Source organism: Lonchura striata, chromosome 2 (assembly GCF_050655825.1).
Source record: "Lonchura striata isolate lonStrDom1 chromosome 2, ASM5065582v1, whole genome shotgun sequence".
Taxonomy (NCBI): Eukaryota; Metazoa; Chordata; class Aves; order Passeriformes; family Estrildidae; genus Lonchura; species Lonchura striata.
In genome coordinates, this window is record NC_140704.1 from 143,545,452 (window position 1) to 143,568,739 (window position 23,288).

At 42.5% G+C, this 23,288-nt stretch overlaps 1 protein-coding gene across 16 annotated transcripts in view; it reads right to left on the bottom strand.

The window, feature by feature from the left end:
- Positions 1 to 23,056, bottom strand: part of ENPP2 (ectonucleotide pyrophosphatase/phosphodiesterase 2) — a 71,385-nt gene extending 48,329 nt beyond the window's left edge. For 4 of the 16 annotated variants that reach the window (XM_085573950.1, XM_085573949.1, XM_085573947.1 and 1 more), the window contains exons 1-3: positions 22,777 to 23,052; positions 7,849 to 7,951; positions 1,982 to 2,137 (exon numbers count right to left, since the gene is read on the bottom strand). In XM_085573950.1, coding sequence (XP_085430076.1) covers positions 1,982 to 2,137; positions 7,849 to 7,951; positions 22,777 to 23,037 — 520 coding nt within the window. In that variant the 5' untranslated portion in view covers positions 23,038 to 23,052. Of the gene's footprint in view, positions 1 to 1,981; positions 2,138 to 7,848; positions 7,952 to 8,048; positions 8,353 to 8,387; positions 8,728 to 22,776 lie in introns of those variants that run through there. The other 12 variants (XM_021546579.4, XM_085573956.1, XM_085573952.1 and 9 more) reach the window with 8 other exon arrangements.
- Between the last annotated feature and the right edge of the window lie 232 nt (positions 23,057 to 23,288).

Below are 23,288 nucleotides of genomic sequence, written 5' to 3' on the forward strand. Positions count from 1 at the left end.
CACAATGTAAGCAAGAATGAGAGATTGTTATCAAAACAAAAATATTCATTCACACTATAATGAAAACACTCTAGTCATTAAACTAGGTATGTCAACCAGAAACAAAAAGGATCCTGGTCACTTGCAAGTGCAGGAGGGCTCCTCCACAAATACGTGTGTATTTCTGCTACCCTCATGTGCTGTACTACAGGCTTTGTACAGTCTGAATGCTAGAAAAAGTGTGGAAAGGAAAAGACAAAAAGGATCTTCACGGATAAATGGTGGAACCTAATGCACAAACCAAGAATTCCAGTGTTTTTGGGTAATCTTTGCTTTTCCTCACAATTACTACAATCCCCTGTTCAATCCGTAGAAATAAGAAAGTAGAAAACAGACTACATCGAGGCAAAGTGATGCCTTGCTCCCACCATCAGTTCCTCACCCACAGGGCAGATCCAGCACCAGCCTCAAAGATGTGAAAAAACAAAAGCTGTTCTTCAAGGAAAGCATGGCGTGGCTGCTGTGAGAATTCCATCTTCTCTCATCTTGCAAATGAATTTAAGATCTGGCCTGTCGACATTAGGTGCTCTCTCAAGGGTAGTACATTGCTTTGGAACAGGGACTATGGTTTTAAACATATGGTTTTTCCACAATAAGGCCCACACAAGAAACTATAAAAACCACTTTAGAAAACATGCACCCAGTAAAAAGCCACACATCAGAGCAATGCCTTTTATCCTCTTTTCTGCTTCATTTGGGGCTTTTTCCTATAATTGTGTAATACTTACAGATCACACATGTGATAATTGCCTGAATAAATGCCTGTGGGAGTATATGACTGCAAGCACAACAGCCCCAGGGGCCATACAGGTATCCATATGCATATGTGAACATATGTGTCTGCTATGGACAGGAGGGTGAGAGACTGAGATTCTGCCCTCTGGCAGCCTCTCGTTTTGCAGCCATTTACAGCAGGGGCAGAATAGCATCAGGCTAAAATTTAGAAATTTTTGGCCTGGAACCAAACTTGTTTTTCATACTAGATTAGCTCACTCTTTTTTGGTACCAGTCTATGAAAATTATGTAACCATAAACAGGACTGAGGAAGTCAGGACTTTCAAGCATGGCACATCCATAGGCAATGATATTTTGAATCATTACACTTTTCTTCTGGCTGCTTAGTAAGTATAATACTTCAATAAAGCAAGAACAACTTCAGTGGCAAAAATAAAAGGCACCTGTGTCAACACTGACCTCTGTGCAAACACTGAAGGAGATGGGTACAACTAATAATTTAAATGCACTATGCTAACAAGTAAAATATGACTCATGTCCCTCTTTGAAGTTTTCCTTGCCTATGACTCATGGGAAAAAAAAAAAAAGCCAAGAAAAGAAAGTGAACCTATTGCTGTATTTCTGTCCCCCAGGATCCAATGAATTGAAGTCAAATGTTTCTACCAGTGTAGTAATATGCATCCTAACACCTGGAAATCAGGATCTGAGGCATGGGTAGGAAGCCCTGGCTGTCCCCTGCTCCAAGAGGACCTGTACCCCTTCAATGATCCTAGCTTCCAAGGCATGCTCTTAAGTGAGCCTGAATTGCTCCGATATTAAGTTAGCAGCTGGAATGAAAAAGGATGGCTGACACAAAATGACCAGTTTTTACCATGGCTTTTGATTGTAAACTAGAGGTTCGATGGGTGCCTGAACACTATTAATACTTTTAATTTAGCGTCAGAATATCTGCTTTTCAGTGTGATAGGAAGAGTACTCTGCTTTTTCTGCCCCCCACAGTAAGGAGCAATAGGTGCACATTCCTACTGCTCCTTGCAAGGAAACACGAGCTGCATTTTGGGCTGAGCTGAGCCTGGCCAGCCAAGGCGAGGTGAGGAGGAGCTGCAGGTTATGCCAAGAAGTGCTGGTTTATCAAGCAGGTCCTGAGCACTGGCAGAACCCAGGTGTGAGCAGGGCCGGGCAGTGCAGGACAGGAGACCCACCATACCTGTCTTTAAGCACAGCTCATCAAAGTCGAAGCAGCAGCTGTTGTAGCTCTTGCAGAGGTTGTCACAGCGGCAGCCAGGAGGCTCTGCCTCTTGAAGTTCAAAGCATCTGTTTCTGCAGGAGCCAGAGGTATTGATCCAGGGGGAATCTGACAGGACTGTGTGGAACAAGAAACAGGGCAACATCTGTCAGGCTGGCAAGCAGTGGGGCAGCAGCTCAGCCCTGAGCCACTCGAATGAGCAAGACCTTGGGTGCTTGCTCGGAAAAAAGAAGGGAGAGCAGAAGAACTGCTTGAAGAAACTAAACACAAAAAGAACAAAAAAAAAAAAAAAAAAAAAAGTTGTTCTTTTGGGGAAAATAAAAGGAAGCAGCATGCTGTGATAACATCCTGCAACGAAAGAGCCCTGGCTTTACCTCTGTAACAATCAAGAGATCATTAGCAGAAAAGTATTGAAGTCTCCAAGGCCCCATTCCAGGAGCTGCAGCTATTCCACAGAAGCAGGCCTTTGTTTTCAGAAACCAAGTGACATTTTCATGGCTGGCTGGGCAGTTTACATAGGAAAAGAGTCCAATTAATCTACATGCAGACAGCAGGACTTGGTCTGCTACACTGGAAGGTGTCAAATCAATGTGAAGCATGAAAGAAAACTTTAAAATGCTCTGTAAATTAATGGAGAAATAAAGCAAAGCTTTCTGATGGACTTCTGCAAAACACTAAATAATAAAAACTTTTAAAAATACTGAAATATTTAAGAAATTAATAATTATTATGTATATAAGTAAATGGAGGGTTGCCAGTCTGCAAGCCATGAATAATGTATTAGACTTCAATAATCTATTTATTAGTAAGGGCCCTTAATGTCAAAGCTGATATATGTCTGCTCTTTCGTCAAAACTTACTATTTTATACACTTCATATATTTTAAAAGTTTTTATTGTAGGAGAATCCTACATAACAGCTTATATGAAGCAGGAAAATTGTGTGCTTATCTCTAGGGTTAATTGTATTTTATGAAATAAAGTAAGGAGAATGTATGTTATCCTTTAAATATAGAGGTGTTCCAAGGAAAATTTCACAATGCCTTTTGTTCCTTGAGAGACCTATTAAAATTAAGTATTTGAAGTTGTCTTGTGTTTTGTTTTCTTTTAGGCTATGGTTTGGTTTTGGGTTTGGCAAACCTCAAGCAGTATGACTTTTAGAGGACTGATGCAATGGCATTTTTGGGAAATAGTTGCTCTGATATTTTCTTATGTACTTTTCCCCCTACACTTTTACATAGCTGAGAGTTTAGTTTCCACATAAACTGAAGGGAAATCTCTCTCCAAATAAGATGGCATTAACTGAGAACTATGAGAATGGATGGAAAAGATGATGAAGGGAGAGTCTGGAGGTGACATTGCAGCAGCTGATGTCTCACCAGTCCTCATCCCATGCACTACTGCTCCACCACTTCCCTTGGAGTGGCACTGACTGGACACCAGCACAAACCACTGCAGGGAGCAAACCTGTCAGAAAATCAGTGCTACAGCAAGATAATAGGTAAGAAACCCAAAAGGTGCCACAGTTGCAGTCATGGCTCATAGCAGCAACAAGGCACACTCCTGTAACTGCTGGAAAAGGTAGTAGCAGATAACCCCATCTTTCTGGTTTTGTGGAGTTTTATTTCAACCAGTTCAGCAGTGCTCAGGGTGAGTAACATCATACAAACAGTGAAGTTTCACTCTATAGGTACATACCCTGCAAACATGCTCTCAGTGAGCCATTAGTGTTTTGGCCATCTGAAATTCCAAGAAGATAGAGTGTGCATCTATGCTGGCAACACACAGATCAGTATTTCCTTTGCTTACATAAGTAGGTCACAAAGCTATGCTAGAAATCAACCACACAAGAATTATTTCAAATAATTTTAACACTCAAATTTTCACAGCTATGAAGCTGTGGTCCTTATTTTTGATGAGAGCTCCTTCCTATCAAATGCTTCTGAAAATCTATTACCAAAAAATAATTTCATTTTATTTAATCTCTTACACTACTTTCTTTTTTGGAAGGTAGGTAATACATAATCACAGATCCAGTAAGTGGCAAATCAAAGGTATAAGAAACTTGAAGGTATTACATACCAGCATATAAACCTTACCCTGGACATGACTCTTTTCATTTCAAATGGCTGAGAGGGAGACCTTTTCAGAAGGCCAGAAAAACCCAAAACCAACACATCAACATGTGTTTAGGAAGAGAAGGTGTAAATCTGACTGCAGATTACGTAAGAGACAGTTAATTGCAGCTCAAGGAATGTCCACCTGTTGTAAAAAGCAACTCATTTATGCAGGCAACCACCCCCACAGAAGCTGTGCAATCTCAGAGCTTGAAGATTTTGAACAAGGGCTGAGGATCTAGAAGATCTGTCAGAAGTACTTCAGTAACAACTGACCAGGTCTTGGGATATGAAGGTCTACATGGCTGTTCAAAATCCCTTCTAGCTCCATCTTCTATAACTGCAAATAGGGTATCCATTTAATGCAAGAAAGGTTTAGCCTACCTTGTCTAATTTTTTCACATATTTTGGCAACCACCTCAATAGTGATGTAGTGAATTATCCCAAATAACTTAGCAAATTCAAGTCACACATCCTGAGTCAATGTAGGACACTTTCCATATTGCAGCACAAAAGAGAACTTTCTGAATTTCTCCAAATACATTAAGATCACTCTTTTGTTTCTCATGCTTGACCTTGCCTTTGCAGCGAAACCATGATTTTCAGGTCATGCACAATGCCATGGCACAGGTACTGGCGCATGCAAAACAGTTTGAAAATATGCCATCAGGAGCTCTGTCCCTGGTGAGCCCCTTCAAATTAACAGAAACCCCTGTATAGAACAAACTTAGACATTTTAAACTTATTTTCAAAATTCCTGCATCCCTCCACAGCTCCTGCAGTCGGTGCAGCAGGCACAGGGACCTCAGCCTAAAGTCCCTTCCTTCAGTATTTAATGCATAAAGCTTTTAACACTGTTTTCCATACATTCCTTTTATTGCCATTAAGTTCAAAATGGCCATCTAATTGTCTTCTATGTCATAGGTTAGAGAGTGAAGCTAAATAGGGCAATAGTGCTTTTGTGATTCAGTTCAAGTTGTTACATTCCCATTTTAAAGGTGTTATATTTATCTTAGAAAGTACCATATCGAACTATTTATTTTGATTGTCTTATTAAAAGGTTTAAAAATAATGAAATCTATTTATTTGCAGTAGTGTTTAAAACTGGACTACACAATATAGATATGCTCACAGAGCATTAGGAAGACTACCTAGTAAAAATTTACCATTTTGGATCCTATATGGAACAACAAAATACTTAAAGCTTCTGGAGCACTAGTTCTGCTAGATGATACTCCTATTATAAACTTGCTCTTCATCTTTGCAATGAGTTAAATCCAAATGGAAAGTCAAATAAGGGCATTACTCCATTTTTAATTCCATGCTTAAAACTACAGTGAGAAGAGATAGAAAAACTACAGTGTTTCTCATTCCAAAATATTAAGTTATCCTACAGTGATCAAGAACCATGCTTCAAGAGATTACTAAGGCCATTTTCCCTGAAAGTGCTTTAAAAGATGACTAGGAAATTCATAAAGCAAGTAACTTAAAATGGCAAAGTTAAGGAAAAATGTGAGCTTTGGTTCTCTACTGGCAAGAGTATCGTAAACTTTTGAGTAAAAAAATTATTTAAATAAATAAATTAATAAATTCAATTTGTTTGGTGTAAATATTCAACATCTCAAGTGTATAAAGACATATATCTGTACACTGTAAGAAGAGAACAAGAAGGGTGTATTAATTACTATGGTGGTACTTTGGAGTGCATTTGCAAGGGTCTAGGAAACAAACATGATGTTTTTGGCTCACAGCAGAATTCTATGCTAGATGAAAATGAAGATTTGCTTACAATCATGGCATACCTCTGGAGAAATACCAAACTGGTTTCTACAATAATGCTTGGTAAAGAAAGAGGTTTGCCAACATAAAATAATTAATTCTCAGTGTCAAGACACTTGGGAGCAAATAAGCTAAAGAAGAGTGAAGCTGAAAAAGAATTTACACCAATTTTTTCTTCTGGATATTACATTGGACTACTCTTCTAATGAAGTATAATTGGAAGTCATGCAATTAAGAGTGACTAAGGTTCTTTGATCACAGTGCTTTCAGTTTGCTAAAAACCCCATACATCTCCAGTGTAACTTTTTACTGCCTATACTTTACTGTGACTATACTCCTTTATGCTTTGCTATCATTTTTTTTCTCCTGCAATAAATGTAACCAAACTACAGAAACACAGAATGGACAAAATCATCCATTACTTCTGTCTCTTTTTATTGCACCCTTGCCTGGACTACTTCAATAGTAGGCAATCAGTCTCACCTGCAAAAAAATTTTCAATAGATTTCCAAAAATACCCTATCTCCTGCCCTTTTCAAGAGATCCTGTGTTTCTTCCTACTTTTCTGGAATGCTGAGCTAATCCTCCTGCTGTTGGAAGGAGCACACGGCTACTGTTCCCAGCTCTGGAGGTGTTGAACAGTGCTGGCTGGCTCAGCAGAGTTGGCACCGATCAGCAGCCATGGGATCACACAATCAGACCTCTGGGTCTTCAGTAAAAACCAGCTGAGCCCTGCCCTGGACGGTCACCAGTGAAAGCAAAGCAACTGGCACTCAATACTGAACTCTTGAAATGCAAATCCTCCCCATCCCTATTAAACACATTACACATCTGTTCTACAATTAACGTCCTAGAAGATTTTTTTTTAATTATTTTTCAAGCCATTTTTCTTTTACTGCTATAAAAATCAAAAGCAACAGCCACTGTCTTCTCTACTCAGCGACCAGCAGCCCTGATAGGGGCTGTGATTAGACAGCAATTCCTCAAAGAGAGAGGACAGCAGTACACAGATACATTACCAGGAGCACAACAACCTCTGGCCATGGCAAACAATTTTATAATTAATCTTCACAGACTATCATTACAGACAGGCACTGAGAATGAAACCCTTTCACTCCAGTTACGTTAACCAGCTCTAAGTCAATGACCACAAGTTTCCTTTCTCCTGCCAAAGGAACAGAGGCACAACTCAAGCCCACTTTTTCTTGAATAAAAAAAGGACTAGTTGTCTGGTTCACACATTTTTCCATTTGGACTATGCTTGAGCTCACAGAACCCTATATTGCCCCACAACATAAATAACAGTTCCTCCTGTGGCATGTTCTTGCTGTCTTCCAAAGAAAAAAAGTAGTAGGCGTAAGAAAAGCAGAGGACTCGGTGACAGCACATCTGCACGAACACCTGCTCTCCTCTCCCAGCCCTCTCCGCCGTCAGATGTCTGCCGTCTGCTGTTCACAAACCAGCATGACCTCAGGAGCCACAGAAATCCCAAAAGCTTTTCTCACCAGTGCCTCTTGAAAGCATTAATCAAGTTTCTAGAAACCGCTTCAATGCTACCAAAATAAATCCACCACCCTTAAAGCCATCAGGGAGTTTCTCTTAGCACTAGAAGGAAGCCGTGCAGAGTACAAAACACTGCAAACACTTCAGGAGCTGAGGAGACCAGTCTCTGTGAGACTGACAGTGCTCAGTCCTAAAATAAGCTAAATTTTCCGTAGTCACATGCACACAGAGCAAAAGTTTAAGTAAATAGGAGACCTATAGGTGAGTCCCAAAGGTCAACTGACTTGGGCTCAGCAAGTTATTTATTCTTCTCCATATCCTAGAGGGAAAAGGAACAAGCAAACTACTGTGACAGAGTAGGAATGGTTTCTAACTGCAGTCTATAACATAAGGCTATATGGTGATGTACAATTTACGTCTGTTACTGTACCTGAGACGGGGCCCTCATCCCATTCTTCAGATCTCCTAATTCGGTTTGTTGTAAATCCCATGCAGACATTTACTCCAAAGGCAAAAGCAAATAAGGATATAACCTGCAAAAGTAAAACAGCAAAGTAAGCAAACTGTGCAAGAAGAAGGACTTTTGCACTAGGAGCATTATGCATAAAGGGCAGAGATGGTCCTCAGTACATTGGAGCTCCCTAGTACTGCAGTTCCCATCACTGGAGCAGCAGCTGACAGCGTCACCGTTGGAGAGTAACACAAACCAGAAGGGGTTTATGAATAAAACATCTCTCTCTGCAGCTGAAACGCTCCTTTTTGTAGGAACTTATTCAGGAGAGACGGGCTACTCCTCCTCTAAAAGCAAACAGGCTCCTCTCCTCTCCTACCTGGTGCGAGTGGACGCAGCCCTGCTTAGCCATACCAGGGAATTCTTGAAAAGCCTGCGCCGCACTGTCGCCTTTTTTTATAGTGAGCGCAGAGCTGTTTGCTCGGGGAGTTCAGGCTATTAGCTACGAGTAAACCCACCTGGTGAGGTTGATAGGCTCGTGTGATTTGTCCAGGGGGTGATTTCATCATGTTTCACTCACAAATCGCAGCTCCGAGTGCAAGAAGCTCCAGGCATCATCGCTCGCTGCGCCCTCCCCCCAGACGCACACCCGCGCGCTTTTATGTGGTTTCCTCTGGCAGAGCGGGGCTCGCTTGTGCCGCTGCGGCCAAGAGCTGTTCCTGCTCGTTTTATTCTCCTCACAAAAGTAACATGCCTAAAAGAGAAACCAAATGCGGCTCCATCTGGCTCAGAGAAGGAGCAGGGGGAAGCTCGCTGGGGGCTGCGCGGTGCAGACCTGGCGCTGCCAGCCCCAGAGCTGGCCCGGGCGGTGCCAGGTGCGGCCGCCGGGGCTCGGCCGGGCGGGGCCGGGGGGCGCCGGCTCCTTCTCCGCGGCGCGCCCAGCTCCGAACCTGCCCGAGCGGGGCACGGGGGCATTTCTCAACAGCGTTCTCCTGCTGCTGTGGCAGGGCAAGGCTCGTATCGATGGAAACACAAGCAGTTTCATCTGGATACCTGGAAACCCCAGACTTCCAGAAAGGAAGGGAAGTGACACGTTCCCTCTGCCCCATATTTCCCCCTTTTCATCAGCAAAGAACTTGGCTGTTTGGATAAGCACTTTTATTTACAAAGCAAATGATAATGCTGAACAGAATTACGGTTCAAATCAGTGGCTTAAATATTATTTGCCAAAGCAAATTATTTACCACTGTAGTTTGCCACTATTTTTTCTCTGATGAAAGCTTCTTTCATAAAAGTGTTTACTAACAATTACATTTAAAGGGACAGAGTCAAGGTTTGTAAGCCCTCGGGTGGACTGAGCTTCCCTTGGGACCTGTCCCATATTCTATACTGGCATTGAAAGACACAGTACAGTTTTCTTTAAAATATTTTGCAGTATTAAACACATACAATTTTGAACTTTGTTTAGAGGTAACTTTTACCTGCTGAAATAACTCCCCTACCGTGTAGCTTTACAGGAGAATCTAAAAATCCCTCCTCTTTGCCGCCCAAGTGTCAGCCTGCCAGCCTTTGCTAGGACCTGATCCTTTTTTATGCAGTTTCTTAACCGAAAGTGGCTCCATTGTGCAGCTGCAACTTTGCATTGCAAGGCTCAAGGCAATGTAATGAGCTTGAAAATTCCAACACGAGGACATTGCATTCATTTTCCTTTGACAAACTGAGACCATGTATTCAAGACTCATCTTCTAATGTTCACTTTATCACTAACTGGGCTAAAAAAAAAAAAAAAAAAAAAAAAAGGTTGCAATAGGCACTGTGCATAGAGGTCTAAAGAAAAGTAATAATCAAAAGTTTTACTAGCTGTTCCTATAAAACTCTTCACCCTTAGCCTCTGGTATATCCTGTGGTTAAACAACTTCATCCCCAAACACTATGTAAGTACAGCAGTGTATGTCCACAGCAAAAGGGAAACCTGAAGTGTCACAAATGAAATTGCACAACAGTGTTGCCTACGTATCTTAGCTAATGAAGTTTATGGTTTCAGAGCAAAATATGGGAATCAGCAGCCCCAAGCTCTCCTCCAGGCTAGAACCTTCGGATTACAAAGAGACTCAGGCAAAACACAATGGGCTTTTCAAATCAGGTGGTCAATTTTGTGTGCTCAAACCAATACATGCAGTCTCTGAGATGCTCTCAATTTTAGAACCTTTGCTGTTCCTGCATATCTTCCTAATACACAGGTCCTCAGGTTTTTTGAAAGTTCCTACATATGTTAAAAATGACCATTCAGAAAAAAAAAAACACCTTAACAAATAAAAAAAATTACAGCATTAGGAATTACTTCTACAGATTTAAACATACATACATACGTATTTCATTCTTCCATTCATATAACATCTCTGGAGCTTACAAATTTCACAATTTTACATAAATGGAAGAGTTTATTTTATGTTTCCTAGTCCATGTTACAAGTATATTAAATTAATTAAGCTCCTTTGTAATGTCCTTTAGAACTATAGATGATTACTCTGAAATGGCTAATATTTTTCATCTGTGTTATGTAAGACATTTTCTAGTAGCTCTGAACTGAACAGTCAGATGCACAATGCTCTTTTAATCACAAGGATTGTGCCTGAAGCTATCCCACAGATTCAAACGGAACTTATTAGCATAAACAATGTCTAATGATTTCGTTCAGGAAAAATTTCACTGTTTGGATCAGTGGCAACTAATTTTTCAGCAACTAATTGCCATTTTATTAATCAGAAAAGAAAGGACTAAAGCTGAAATAATATATTCCTGGACCACGATTTCAGCAAATCAGTGGAAGTTTTAAGGCTTAAATGAAACACGTTAAAAAAGAATTTTAAGAAGATCATCAGGATATGAAATGCCTCTTCCTCAGTTTTTGTGCATAAAAATTGGCCTTTGGCTTTCCAGGCTTGCATGATTACACCGATTATTTAACACGGGATGCAAAGCTTACAACGAGGCACCAGATGGCGCCTCACAGGAGTTCGTGCTGTGCCATTTCCAGTTACAAACATCCAGAGTCACAGAATCGTTTAAGTTGGAAAAAAGTATTAAGATCACTGAGTCCAAACCCATGTCCACCACTAAATCACGTCCCTAAGTGCTACACCTAAACGTAATTTAAATACCTCCAGGGATAGTGACTCCACCAGCTTCCCTGGGCAGTTTGACAACAATTTCTGTGAAGAAATTTTTCCTAATATCCAGTCTAAACCTCCCTTGCTACAAGCTGAGGCCATTTTGTCTCATCCTATTATGTGTTACTTGGAAGAAGAGTACATATTCTGCCTAGCTGCAGCCTCCTTTCAGGCAGTTGTAAATAGCGAGAAGGTCTTCCCTGAGCCTCCCTTTCTTCAGGCTAAACAGCCCCAGCTCCCTCAGTTTCTCTTCATCTGTGCTCCAGACCCTCCTCCAGCTCTGTTTCTCTCCTCTGGACATGCTCCAGTTCCTCAATGTCCTTTTTGAAGTGAGGGGCTCAGAAGTGAGCTCAGGATTCAAGGTGCAGCCTCCCCAGCACCAGGTCACCGCCCTGCTAGCCCAGTTTCTGATCCAGGCCAGGATGCCTTGGCTACCTGGGCAGACACTGGCTCATGTTCAGCCACTGTTGATTGCTCTCCCAGGTCCTTTTCTGCTGGGCAACAAACTGACAGAAGGTGCCCTCAACCCCCTTGTCCAGGTCATCATTAAAGATATTAAACATAACAACCCCAGTCCTGAGCCTTGGAGACTGGACACCAACTGGATTTAACTCTCTGGGCCCAGCCATCCAGCCAGTTTTTTAATCCAGTGAAGATGGTTCCCATCCAGCTCATGAATAGCCAATTTCTCCAGAAGAATGCTATGAGAAGTGGTATCAAAGGCTCTTCCAGAGTGTTAATATAAGCAAGGCAGTCTTATATAAACTCGTTTTTCTTGAGCAGTTTTTCTCATGACAAAAGGAATGCAGAGGAATCGAGTATACTGGCTGAGTCAGAGGTTGGGGGTGGAGTGGACGCCAGTAAAATGAGCCTTTTTAGCTACTCATGTCAACTTTGCCCTGGATGTTGGATGCATGGGGTGACTCGGGGACCAGGGCGAAAGCCTCCAGTAGGGTTGACAGCAACATGAAAGACAGAAAGGTGACTGACTTCTCTCTCTATAGCGCCTCAGAGCTCTCATCCTCCCAAACACAGCATCCATGTATAGTTGTGGCCAAGAAAAACAGTCAGTTGAGTACACAAAATAGCAATTTCAAGGAACAAAACCTTTGGACAAACCATAGAAATTCAGATTGTATCCACATCAGTCATATTCAGGTACAAGCACTGGGAAACCAAATGAACTTCCAACAGCCAGAGTGAACATGGGAAAAGTTGAGTACCTTACTGAAGACACCCTGAGTCTTAACAAAGTCAGAGGCACAACATATCAAGTAGAACTGATTCCTGTGCATAAAGAAGTTTAAACCACATTTTTATTACAGACTCAGAGAATGATTAAGGTTGTAAGGGACCACTGGAAATTATCTAGTCCAACCTTCCTAATCAAATAGGATTCCCTAGAGCACATTTCTAAGGATCATGAATATATCCAGAGAAGGAGACTCCACAGCCTCTCTGGGCAGCTTTTTCCAGCTAGCTCCAGTCACTCTCACAGTAAGTTCCTCCTCATATTCAGGTGGAACTTCAGAAGGCACAGGACTGGCTGCCAAGGAGCTGCACCACTATGCCCTCTGCTACCCCACGAGCTTGGGGAGACCCACAAACCAGGCTGTGCTCACATGAAAGTACAGCCTCCTCACCGCAGTTTCTCAAAACACCACCAGTCTTCAATTATCTGTCTGCTCATCACTGCCCCGAGGGGAATGGTATGCAAATGATAGTGCCTGGTGCCCTGGAGGGCTGTGCTGAGGATGACTTTCTTGGTCAAAAAGGCCCATAAAGCGGTGCCAGACCTTCAGGGACAATCATGGACAAATTAAAATCTTCAAAATTGCAGTTTGCTGCAGCCCAGCCCCTGAAGCATGAAGTGCCTTAGGCAGATATAGGCCCATCAGCATTTCTGAGCATCCTATATAAGGCCTGCAGGGTTCACAGGGCTGGGGGGAGAGCACCCATATACAGCCAAAACTCACTGAGTACCACCAGCGCAGCACGTTGACCAGCAAACCATGTTGCACCCCTCCTCACCTCACTTCACCTCACCTCACACCCCTCCTCACCTCACCTCACCCTCATGTACATGTCCTGCTCAAAACAGGGACAGTGGGTTCATGCCTGGCTGAAACTGAGTTCTGCCTACCCAGAGACAGAAGAGGAACCACTGGCCAGGGGAGGACTTGAGTCCCTGTCTCTGCTTTACTTATGTAAAACATTTGTATACTCACTGGGATAATGACTGAAAAGCTGGTGGAGCATCCTGGTGAGAAAAAGGGGGACATAATGCAGTAGAGAAATGAATTTTCTCACACCCCACATCAGATACAACAGCTTCAGCAGTTCAGTGAGGACTGTGGATTTGGTGACAGCACTGCAGCTCTAGAAGCTGCCTAGGATGCCTGTGGAGGGTTCTTAGCCCAAGTGCACCCTCCACACACAATCACCATTTGTGGTGGCATACAGGCAGAACAAGGTTTACAAGCAAGGTTATGTCTTTTAGCAGGAGAGCTAGGTCAGCTGGAAAGAGGAGAGTTTTCAGTGACCTGGAGAAAGCTTTGGGTGCCTGAATGCTCATCTCTCTCCCAGCAGTACCACAACTAATGCACCCCCCACTCCAAGGCTGGGAGTTACCGTCTGACTGAGCCATACACCACAGCAGCAGCGTTTACACCAGTCCCATATCGCTGCCTTCCTCATGTGCAAAGAAACTAACATATACCCAATTCAATTCCTGGACAATATCACTATTATGAAGCAGCTCAAGCACTTCACTAAAATGCACTGAGAATTGTATTTCTTAAGATAGTCATATATAAAAATTCTAGCAACTGAAAATAAAAACTGTTCTGTGATGAAACAGGGAGAATATGGAGGGGTGAAACATAGAGCCACAGGGCCCATATGTGCTTTTAGCACAGCCCATAAAAGCTGTGTATTCAAGTCCCCACTCTTGTTTTCCAGTGCTTGATATGGGTGTCATAGGAACCCATTAACATCTTTACTTCGGTCTTTTTCAAAGAGCTGTAAATTTCTGTGGTGTGAAATCCACCCGCCTACCCCCCAGACAGCAGTCTGGAGGTTTCAAGGGCCTTGCATATGTCACATACAATCACTGTTAATTTATTTGAATTTTACAAGTGATACAACCTATTACATCCCACAAAAACCGTAGCCTCTTTAAAATAATTAATTGAAGGTAAATGAGAAAAAAAACCCCAACCAAAACAAGAAATTAACAAACAAGAGTGAAAAAAGCTAAAAAAACCCAAAACAAAATAAAACAAAAAAACCAAACCCACAAGGATGGGAAAGCTACTTAAAGATGTAAAAAACAGGTTTTCTAGACTTCAAATAATATTTCCAGTTTCTTTTTCTAATTTATATGTATATCCTTTACCATGTTCAAACCTTTCTCAGTAGAATATTAGCTTTGAATCTCCTGGGTATATAAAATTTCTTGTGGGGACTTCTACAACAACCCTGTAACATATCTCTCTGACTTGATTGCATTTACCCTCAGCTCAAACTCTATTTTGGCACATTTTCAAGGTCAAGATTTGGATATGATTAAAAAATTTCCAAGTGCTAGTCTCTCCCCTACAAGTAAAATGTGGATATAATTAATACTGTTTACTTTGTTTTCTTTGCAAACAAGAGTTTCTGTTTGTTTGAAGTATTTTTTCATGTTTTCAGCACTTGGATCAAAAAAGAAATATTTTAATTAATATCTTTCTCCTAGTTAATCTTAAAAAAAAAACAACTGATATTTTCAAAACAGAAAAATCTTATTTGATTTCAGTTTAAAGAGATATGTCACTAGGCATATTGTTCTCAACTTGCCTGAAGCTGAGGCTTTCTTTGCAGCATCAGTACTTCTACAGAAAGATCAAAGTGGGGTCAGGCTGGAGACAGAGGATTCCCACACAAGTAGGGACACAGCTTCAGGTGGGCACATTTTCCTCCTGGTTCTACATATATCAAGCATCTAAGGCTGAAGAATTGGCAGCTGTTATGGTGATGTGTGTTTCCACCTAAAGCTTTTTTTTGGCATGGTGAATAAATAAATGAACATAGAACAGACTGTGGCAATGTTACAGTTAAGACAACAACAACAAAAAAAAAGCTGAGGGCCTTGTGGGATTTTAACCTACTTCACATGAGCATGAGCCTGACTCAAGCAGATCTATTTGCATAAGGACAGCAGGTTTACACCACCACCAAGAGAAGGAAATCGTGAAGAAATTAGGACAGCTGATGAAGAAGAGATGTCCTCTTAAAGAGAAAAAACAACAATTATTAAATGCTGCCTAAATTGCCTGATCTGATTCAAGGGGCACGTGGACATTTCTGTGGCAGAATATACAACAGGAACTGCCCAGGCTTTTGTTCATAGAAAATTGCATAAAATGGGGACAGAGCTAACATGTTAATAAACTTAATACCATCTGCGGCCGTTTTTTGGATGTAATGATTTATCTCATACTTGAAACACACATCTTTCAAAACTATCCCTAGTTGTTGAGAGGGGTGAGATATTTCCACATCTTTGAAATAACTGGCTTTTTCTGGCCTTTTCCTTCAGAACAGAAATAAAGCCAGCAAATAGAATCCAGATACCTAATATCTACCACCAGTCCTAGCAGACTGGCAACTCTTCCATCCTCTCACCCCAACTATTTCTAGAGATACGCTGCAAATCAAAACAGGTTAAAAACTTCCCTTCCTTTGCCAGGTTTTACAGTTGGATGAGTTTCCAGCCCGGGTCTCAGCCCTGGCAGCAGAGACACGGTGAGCTGCAGGCTGAGCTGGGCCGGTAACTGAGGAGCATCCGTGGGCAGGGGAGCGGGAGGGGGCAGGGACCAGCTCTGCTGTCCCCCCACTCCCCCTGCTCCCAGGGGAGCGGTGTCACTGCTGCATTCACTGAACACCCTGCATTTCTTAACAGGCATCTGCTGCTGCCTGCTGTAATGGCAAAGCACAAAAGCGTAAAACAATCACATCTTGCTTTTTGGGTCATTTCGGACAGATGGGCCACTTTCCAAGCATCACAAATTTTCCTAAGTTGAAACATGTCACCACAAGTTCAGTTGAAGGTCACATTTTTTTTCTGATTTCAGCCAAGTGCAAAGATGACAAATGTAAGTACAAAGGGAAAAACATCCTGTTGGAACAGTACTCCCTGTTTTCTATGGGTGAGAAAAGTATAGGCAACATTTCAACAACTAAACAATGTGATCCATTGCTGAATGATTGTTTTTAAAACCCATATCATAATGTGTAACTGAATAAATTTCAAAGTCTGCAGGAATGCAATATAAAAATAATGAAGATAAATGCTAGTAATCAAAACTATGCAATTCTGCATTGGTTTGCATAAGGATTATCAGGGGGTTTTAGGCAAATACTTTTTTCACTTTCTCAGCATAAAACTTTGGAAAGGAATAAAGCATTTTTTCTAATGGATTAAACAAGTAAACTGCAGGGAAACTCAGGTCACTTAAATATTAATAGACTTCTTCATTATTTTAAAGCAAATAATCTTACTGAGTTAAGCTTTGTTTAACTTATATTTTGGGTTGGTGTTTTTTTTTTTTTTAAGCAAAACAAGACTTTCAGAAAGAAACAATTAATTGGTTTAGTGATTGCTGACTGCTGTAGACAAACAGCAGCTCTGCTCTAATCAGCCTTCAGAGAAGGCTCTCCGCCCTAGTAAATGTCCTTTTTACAGCAGACAAGACTGAAACCAGCTTAAAATTATACTTGTTGAAGATTTCCATGGCAGAGACAGATGTTCCTGGGCATCCACAGAGAGCCTGCAAAATTATATATTATCTTTTCACTGTCCATGGCTAACCCTTCTCCAAGACACTGAAACCAAACAGCTTTGATGACAACACGTGATCCAACCCATGTAAAAAATACGAGTAAACTACTGCTGTGGTGAAGAGAGCAGGGACATCTTCACCAGCTGCAGGGAGGGCCTCCAGTGCCTGCTGTCCCCGCTCAGATGTGCAAGCCCATTGTGTAAGGGCAGGTGGAAGTACAGTCAGACTGCAGGATAGACGGCACAGGGGAGAGGCATGGGAAACTTTCTGAGAAGTGGCAGATTCAACACACAAACCAGACTCGATGCTGCCAACAGCAACTGCCAGGACAGCACAGTAGATGGAGGGTGCCCAATATCCAGTAGTGCCACAGCTGTCTCCTGCCATCTGTGGGGAATGCTGAGCTGCCTTGGCAGAGCAATGGGAGGGCAGAAAAACACATCTGAGTGTTGAGCGTGAAAAGAGACAAAATATATTAGGAGAACAGAGCTTTGGAGATGCCAAAAGGGAATCTCCTTCTTGTTCCTGCTGTTGTGAGGACTGGAAGGAGAAAAACATCCTTGTGATCTCTGCCCTATTGCTAATGCTATTTCAGTTGTACTCTACTGCACAAGTCCATATAATGATATGCTAGAGAAGTCAAAACAGAAGAGCATATTTAGGTGCACTGAATTTATATGGTCAAGCACAAATGTCCTGGGTCAAATATCCTGCTTTTGGACTTGGCAGCCAACTGAGACTGGGACCCTTCAGGTTGTTTCCTGTAAGTGAGGACTTAGATTCTCTGGTAGAATACAGTCATTTACAAGGAATATACAAAGAAATGCTGTTCCCCTGAGCAGGAAAAGGACTATTCTGGATATTCCAAAGGCACTTAAGGGCTTCTTACATTTCTCTCAGATGAAGGGTCATCAGCTCCAAGGGAATTTCACCCCATCTTACAACATTCCCTCTGTCCAAGCTGGAGGGGTGACCTTTTCTGGGATTTGCCTTCATTGACACTTTAGCTGCTCAGTCTCAGCATGGAAAGAAATAAAAACAGACATTTATGGGTGATGGCATCTTAATTATTTACAAAATATTGTTTCATCAGTACATTTTCTCTTACCCTCATAATGACCATATTTTCATTCCCTGGATGTCCAGTTTATGGATATATTTATATTTATATTTATGTTCATGTTTATGGGTGTTTATGATTGTCCCAGCCAAAATTCATTGTGGGTGTGCAAAGAGCTTTTAAGGAATGCCTGAAATGACTGAGAAAGCCATTCCTCTCTTCTAGTGTCACCTGGCGCAAGTACCAGATTGCAGCCACAGACTCATACTCTTCTTTCTCCAAAGATGGCTGAACCAAGCCATACTTTCTCATTATCTAGCCTGTGAAGTCTCTAAGTATTGCACTGATACAGATGAGTGCCAGTCCCCACCATCTCGCTCACATCTGAGGCCAATGCTGACACACCAAACCATGGGCTGGTGCAGCTGGAGGGCCACTGATTTGTTACAGTCCTTGCAGTTGCAATCACAGTTTCCCTGTCCTCTGGCAGCTCCAACATTGAATTTGGTGCAGGGCTGATCCCCCTTTGTTGCTGCCACAACACAGGTTCCTCACCACCATCCTGTTGCAGCTCCAAAAACCCTTGTCCCATTCCCCCTTTGTCCTGTCACTGGCCAGAAAAGGTTTTCAAGCTGCCACATTCATCAACAGCACCAGGGACATACAGCTAATGCTACTTAAAATATTTTTCAGCAGGGCAAAATACACAGCAATAGGTTCAAATTCACAAATGTCCTGTGGATAGTAACTCCTACCTTGGAATTCACTTCAGCATCTTTGTCCTCTTTTCTTGCTATTTGTAATGAATGCTGGTGCATCCTGCTGCACCAAAATCTCCTACCTCAAGGACTAAATTAGGCAGTCTGGGGCAATTCTGCAGAGCCCAGTTGCTGTAGTCAACTAATTGAAAATTTAGGGTTTTGGATGAGGTGTCCCTGGGCTGTGTTCCTCCCCTCTACTTTGTTATGCTGTTTGCAAAACAGCTGAGGGAAGTGTTCCAATCCTGTCCCAGGTTTGCACAGGGTTCTCTCTAAAGCCTGGAGTGATTCCCTGGATGGATGTGTCTGGGAACTTGTGCTGGCTAAGTGCATATGTAGTCTGGCAGCCTCAGCAGCTCATCCTGCCATGTCCTGGCAGGCACCTCCACTGCCACAGGTGCCAATGTAGAGCCAGAAGCTTGAAATTTGGCATAGATCAAGAAACCTGCACGAACAAAGCATTATTACTCAGGACAATCCATACATCCAAAGTTGCTTGAGCATCATAGGTATGAGAGGCAGAACCTCAGCTGAACGTGCCATTAACAACAAGCAGCAGGGAACAGAAATCTGTGAAGGGAATAAAATGTGACATTTCAGTGAGGGGAATGGGAACCATCTCCTGCAGCTGCTGCAGGAGGGAGGATTTCAGGAGAAAAATGGCAGGAACAACCCTGGTCGTGTCCCACCAGTGGTGTTTCTGCAGATTTCTACATCAGATGACATGGTAAGAAAAAATTAGGTTATAAATATAGGTTTCCAATAACTCTTCCAAATAAAAAAAGGAAGATAAAACTGGTGAAGAGCTAAGCGACAGCAAAGCCAGAGAAGTCTTTAAAACTAGAAGGCTTTTAGGTTAAAATCTAACTAAAAAAAAGCGTGGAAGCAGAAGAAGAGAGGTGAGGCTCCAGAGAGAGGCGCAGCAGCCGCAGCCGTCCCAGGACGGGCCGAGGTCCGCACAGCCCGCGGGGGGAACAGCAGAACTGGGTAGAAAGCGCCCTGCAGGCAGCGGTGAGGGGGAAAGTGAGAGAAAAGCTCTACAGGCACCAAGGAAGGAGGGGAGGAGGTGCTCCAGGCACCAGAGCGGGGATTCCCTGCAGCCAGCAGAAAATACCTTGGAGAAGCAGGTTTGTCCCGAATGCCCCTGGCCCATGGAAAGGCCCCACAGGGCACGGAGAGCTGTGAGCAGGGAGCAGCAGAGAGGAACTCATGGACTGGTGCTGCGGGGATCCTGGGCAGAGGTGGAGGAACTGGGAATGAAGAACTGGGAAAAGGGGAAAAAAAGGTGATCTTTGCATTTTTAAATTTGCTTCCCACTACCTAAATCTATTTTAGATGGCAACAAATTGAATTAATATTTACCAAGTTGAGTCTGTTTTGCCCATGACACTAATTGGATAAGTGATCTCCCTCTCTTTATATCAATCCATATTTTCTCCCTTTGCCCTGTTGAGGAATGAGAGTGGGCATCTGGCAGCCAGACGAGGCCAGCCCAACACAGCTTCCTAGTAAAAATCTCTACAAGAAACTATGACGTTTGATAAACAAAGGAGAAAACTTTTGAACAAGACTTCTGAGTTACTTCACAAGAAAAACAGTATGGAAGGAGGGCATGAAGCCCCACAAAGAAAAGAAAAGAAAATGATTGGCTAGGAACTGTATTAGAGGAGCAGGTATCTGAGGACACCATCTCCCAGCCATGGATGTAACCCAGACGCAGTAGGAGAGAAGTTCTGTCTGGCTTAGGACAAGAGGACAGGAGCTGAGCATACCTGCTATTATCTGGTATTTGTAATCTCTTTTCATCCAATTTTTCACATGCAGCACTTTCAACTAGAACTTCTATGCAATTCATCACTTCAGTGTTTTGAAACGTGAAGACTTCTAGAACAAAAGACCATTTACCACGAATCTTTCTCATGGAATTTAAACAACTGTACACAATAGGAAAATAGTTCCCCAAAAGTAATAGAGCTAATATGCATTTATTTCTATATTTATGGGGGTTTTTTTTGTACAAAAGCAACAGTGACACTGTTCTATTTTATTCTAACTGTGTGGAGGACACAGAGTTTCCTGGGTTTTGAGACAAAGGAAGTCTGTGAGATCATTTGGTCTGGCTCCCTACAAGCACAGTTGTCATCTCACCCAGTGATGAGCACAGGGGAGGGTACATCCCAGCTGGGCTGGTGTGGGTGGTATGGAGAGACCTGTGCTGGGAGGCTCAAAACCCCTCATCCAGCAAGGTATGGCATAAGTCAAGGATGCTGTCAGATTTGTAAGCACCTGAAAAACAGTTTGTGTTACTGGTGTGTCAACAATACCAGGTTTTGATGTGTTTCCATAAACGATCCATTAATCTGGGGAAATGCCATAAATTAGCACTTCCAATAGCCCATGGGAATTTGCACAAGCCAGTGCTAGCTTCAGCACTGCCAGGAGCACTCATGCACCACTTCATTCATCTCTCACAAATATTCATTACCTCCACTTCCAGTTCAGCTAATGTCAAAGGATTCATTTGGCACCCTTTGGTAAAGGCTGCAGTGCAGGCACTGCTATGAACATCTCCATCTTTCAAGAATGATGCTAACATACCTTTAGCTGTCTGACATTCAAACTCAGCTGGCATCTTTGATGAATAATTGGAAACCTCCTTGATGTAGTGACATTAAACTTATAGTTTAACCTTTATATTATAACCTCTGAAATAAGCTAAGATTTTGTAGAATAAATATTACTACACAAATGGAGCACTATTTTGTTTTCTTAACATCTTATACAGGTCAGACTCCTAGGAGGAAACATTTCTCCCGCCTTGCACTTCATGAGAAGCTCTTAATATAAAAATGTCTCTATCTGTCCCTGACAGGTACAGCAGGTCTTCTGTGGGCAGCCAATGTTAGAGGCACAGTCATCTTTGCTTTCTTTTAGGTACAGGCAACCCTCCAGTATCTCTCCCTATCCACCCGGCACAGCCACTGCTCTCTGCCAGCCCCCACCCACCTCCCCACAGGTCCAGTGGGGAGAGCTGGAGTACTCATGTAAGCTTCAGGCAAAACTGGCACCCTGGAAATGCCCTATTTCCCTGTTTTGTTTCTCATGGACAATTCAGTGTCCCAATTCCACTTGCAGAGCTCAGAGTTTCCATCACAGATGTGGTGGCAATAAGGAACAGTGTGCACAGCACTGACACATGCTGACAGGAAGCTTGCATAGATCAACAGAAATTAGAAGCAATCACAATCTAAGCAAATTAGAAGCAAAAGAAACTTGAAAGGACCCAAGACTAATACTTCAAAATCAGAATAATCAAAATCATCATGAGTCCATTATGAGTAGAGGAACTGTGAGGCATGCAGCATTTCATTGCTCCTTATCCAACTTGTCTCTCTAATCAGCACCTTACAGTTGTGGCATAAGGAGTTATGGGAAAAAAATACAGATACTTTAAGTGTTACTACCCTGATTAAAGAAATCCATATAGTTCCCCTGGAGAAAAAGGCTTAGGGAGAGGTACTTGTAACAGGAACTTTATTGAGACACATTGCCTTCGGGCCCAGAACTTTACCAGTAAGCTCCAGACACCGGAAATTTTAATATAAATCAAAAGCCAAGTGATGTAGGAGTTCTAAACATGTATTTATGTACTTGCATAATATTAATACTGTAGGAGGTAAATATAAACAAAACACAAGATATTTGCTCATGTCTATGCTGGATGCCAATTTTCATATTGCTGTAAGGTAATATATATGAAAACCCGTTTATATTAAATAGGTTAAGAGAGGAGATATCTTCAGGAGGCAAAACAAGCTATACAAGAACTGCTATGGTTTCTAAAATACATTTTCTTCTCTGTGCATTAAATAATATTTTATCTTTTTATTATGAATCAGGGGACTTTCAACATTATCCCTGAATGCATTTTGGAAGGACTTCCTACTTGCCAAATCCCAATCCGAGTTGCATTCTGCAAAACCACATTCATGCCACTTCATTAGCTGACTTCGCTTGTAAATGATATTTATTTAAAGCTACTTTGGCAAGCCAGGAAAACACGCAGGGCAGAAGGGGAGTGCAGATGCTCCTACCGTACCAGCGGCTCTTTTCTCTCCATGACCGAAGCTCGGTGTGGAAAGTGCGGCTGGCGCGGCTCGGCGGATGCGCGGGGAATGTCCCGGGAGGTCGCGGGCCGGGAATGTCCCGGGAGTCCCTGGGAATGTCCCGGGAGTGGCGGGGAATGTCCCGGGAGTGGCAGGGAATGTCCCGGGAGTGGCGGGCGGCCCGGCCCGGCCCGGCCCCGGTGCGGCTGAAGTCAGGGTGCAGCTGCCCCGGCAGGACAATGGCTCCATTGGCAGATAGCTGGGGGACAAAGGCGCTGCTTTCAGGAATGATTTTATATGCGTACATGTGACCTTTGCCTGAAATGGTCCTTTGGAAAGTGTCCCTGTCCTGAAGCTCTGCTTTCAAATGCAGAATTAATGCGCTTGCTTAATCTGTCCTTTTTATTTCCTATTTTATTTTGTGCCGCAGATGCCTCAGGAGAGGTCAAGTGCAGATAACAAGGTGGCGCTGAGCTTTTTCTCATCATTTAATAGAGCTA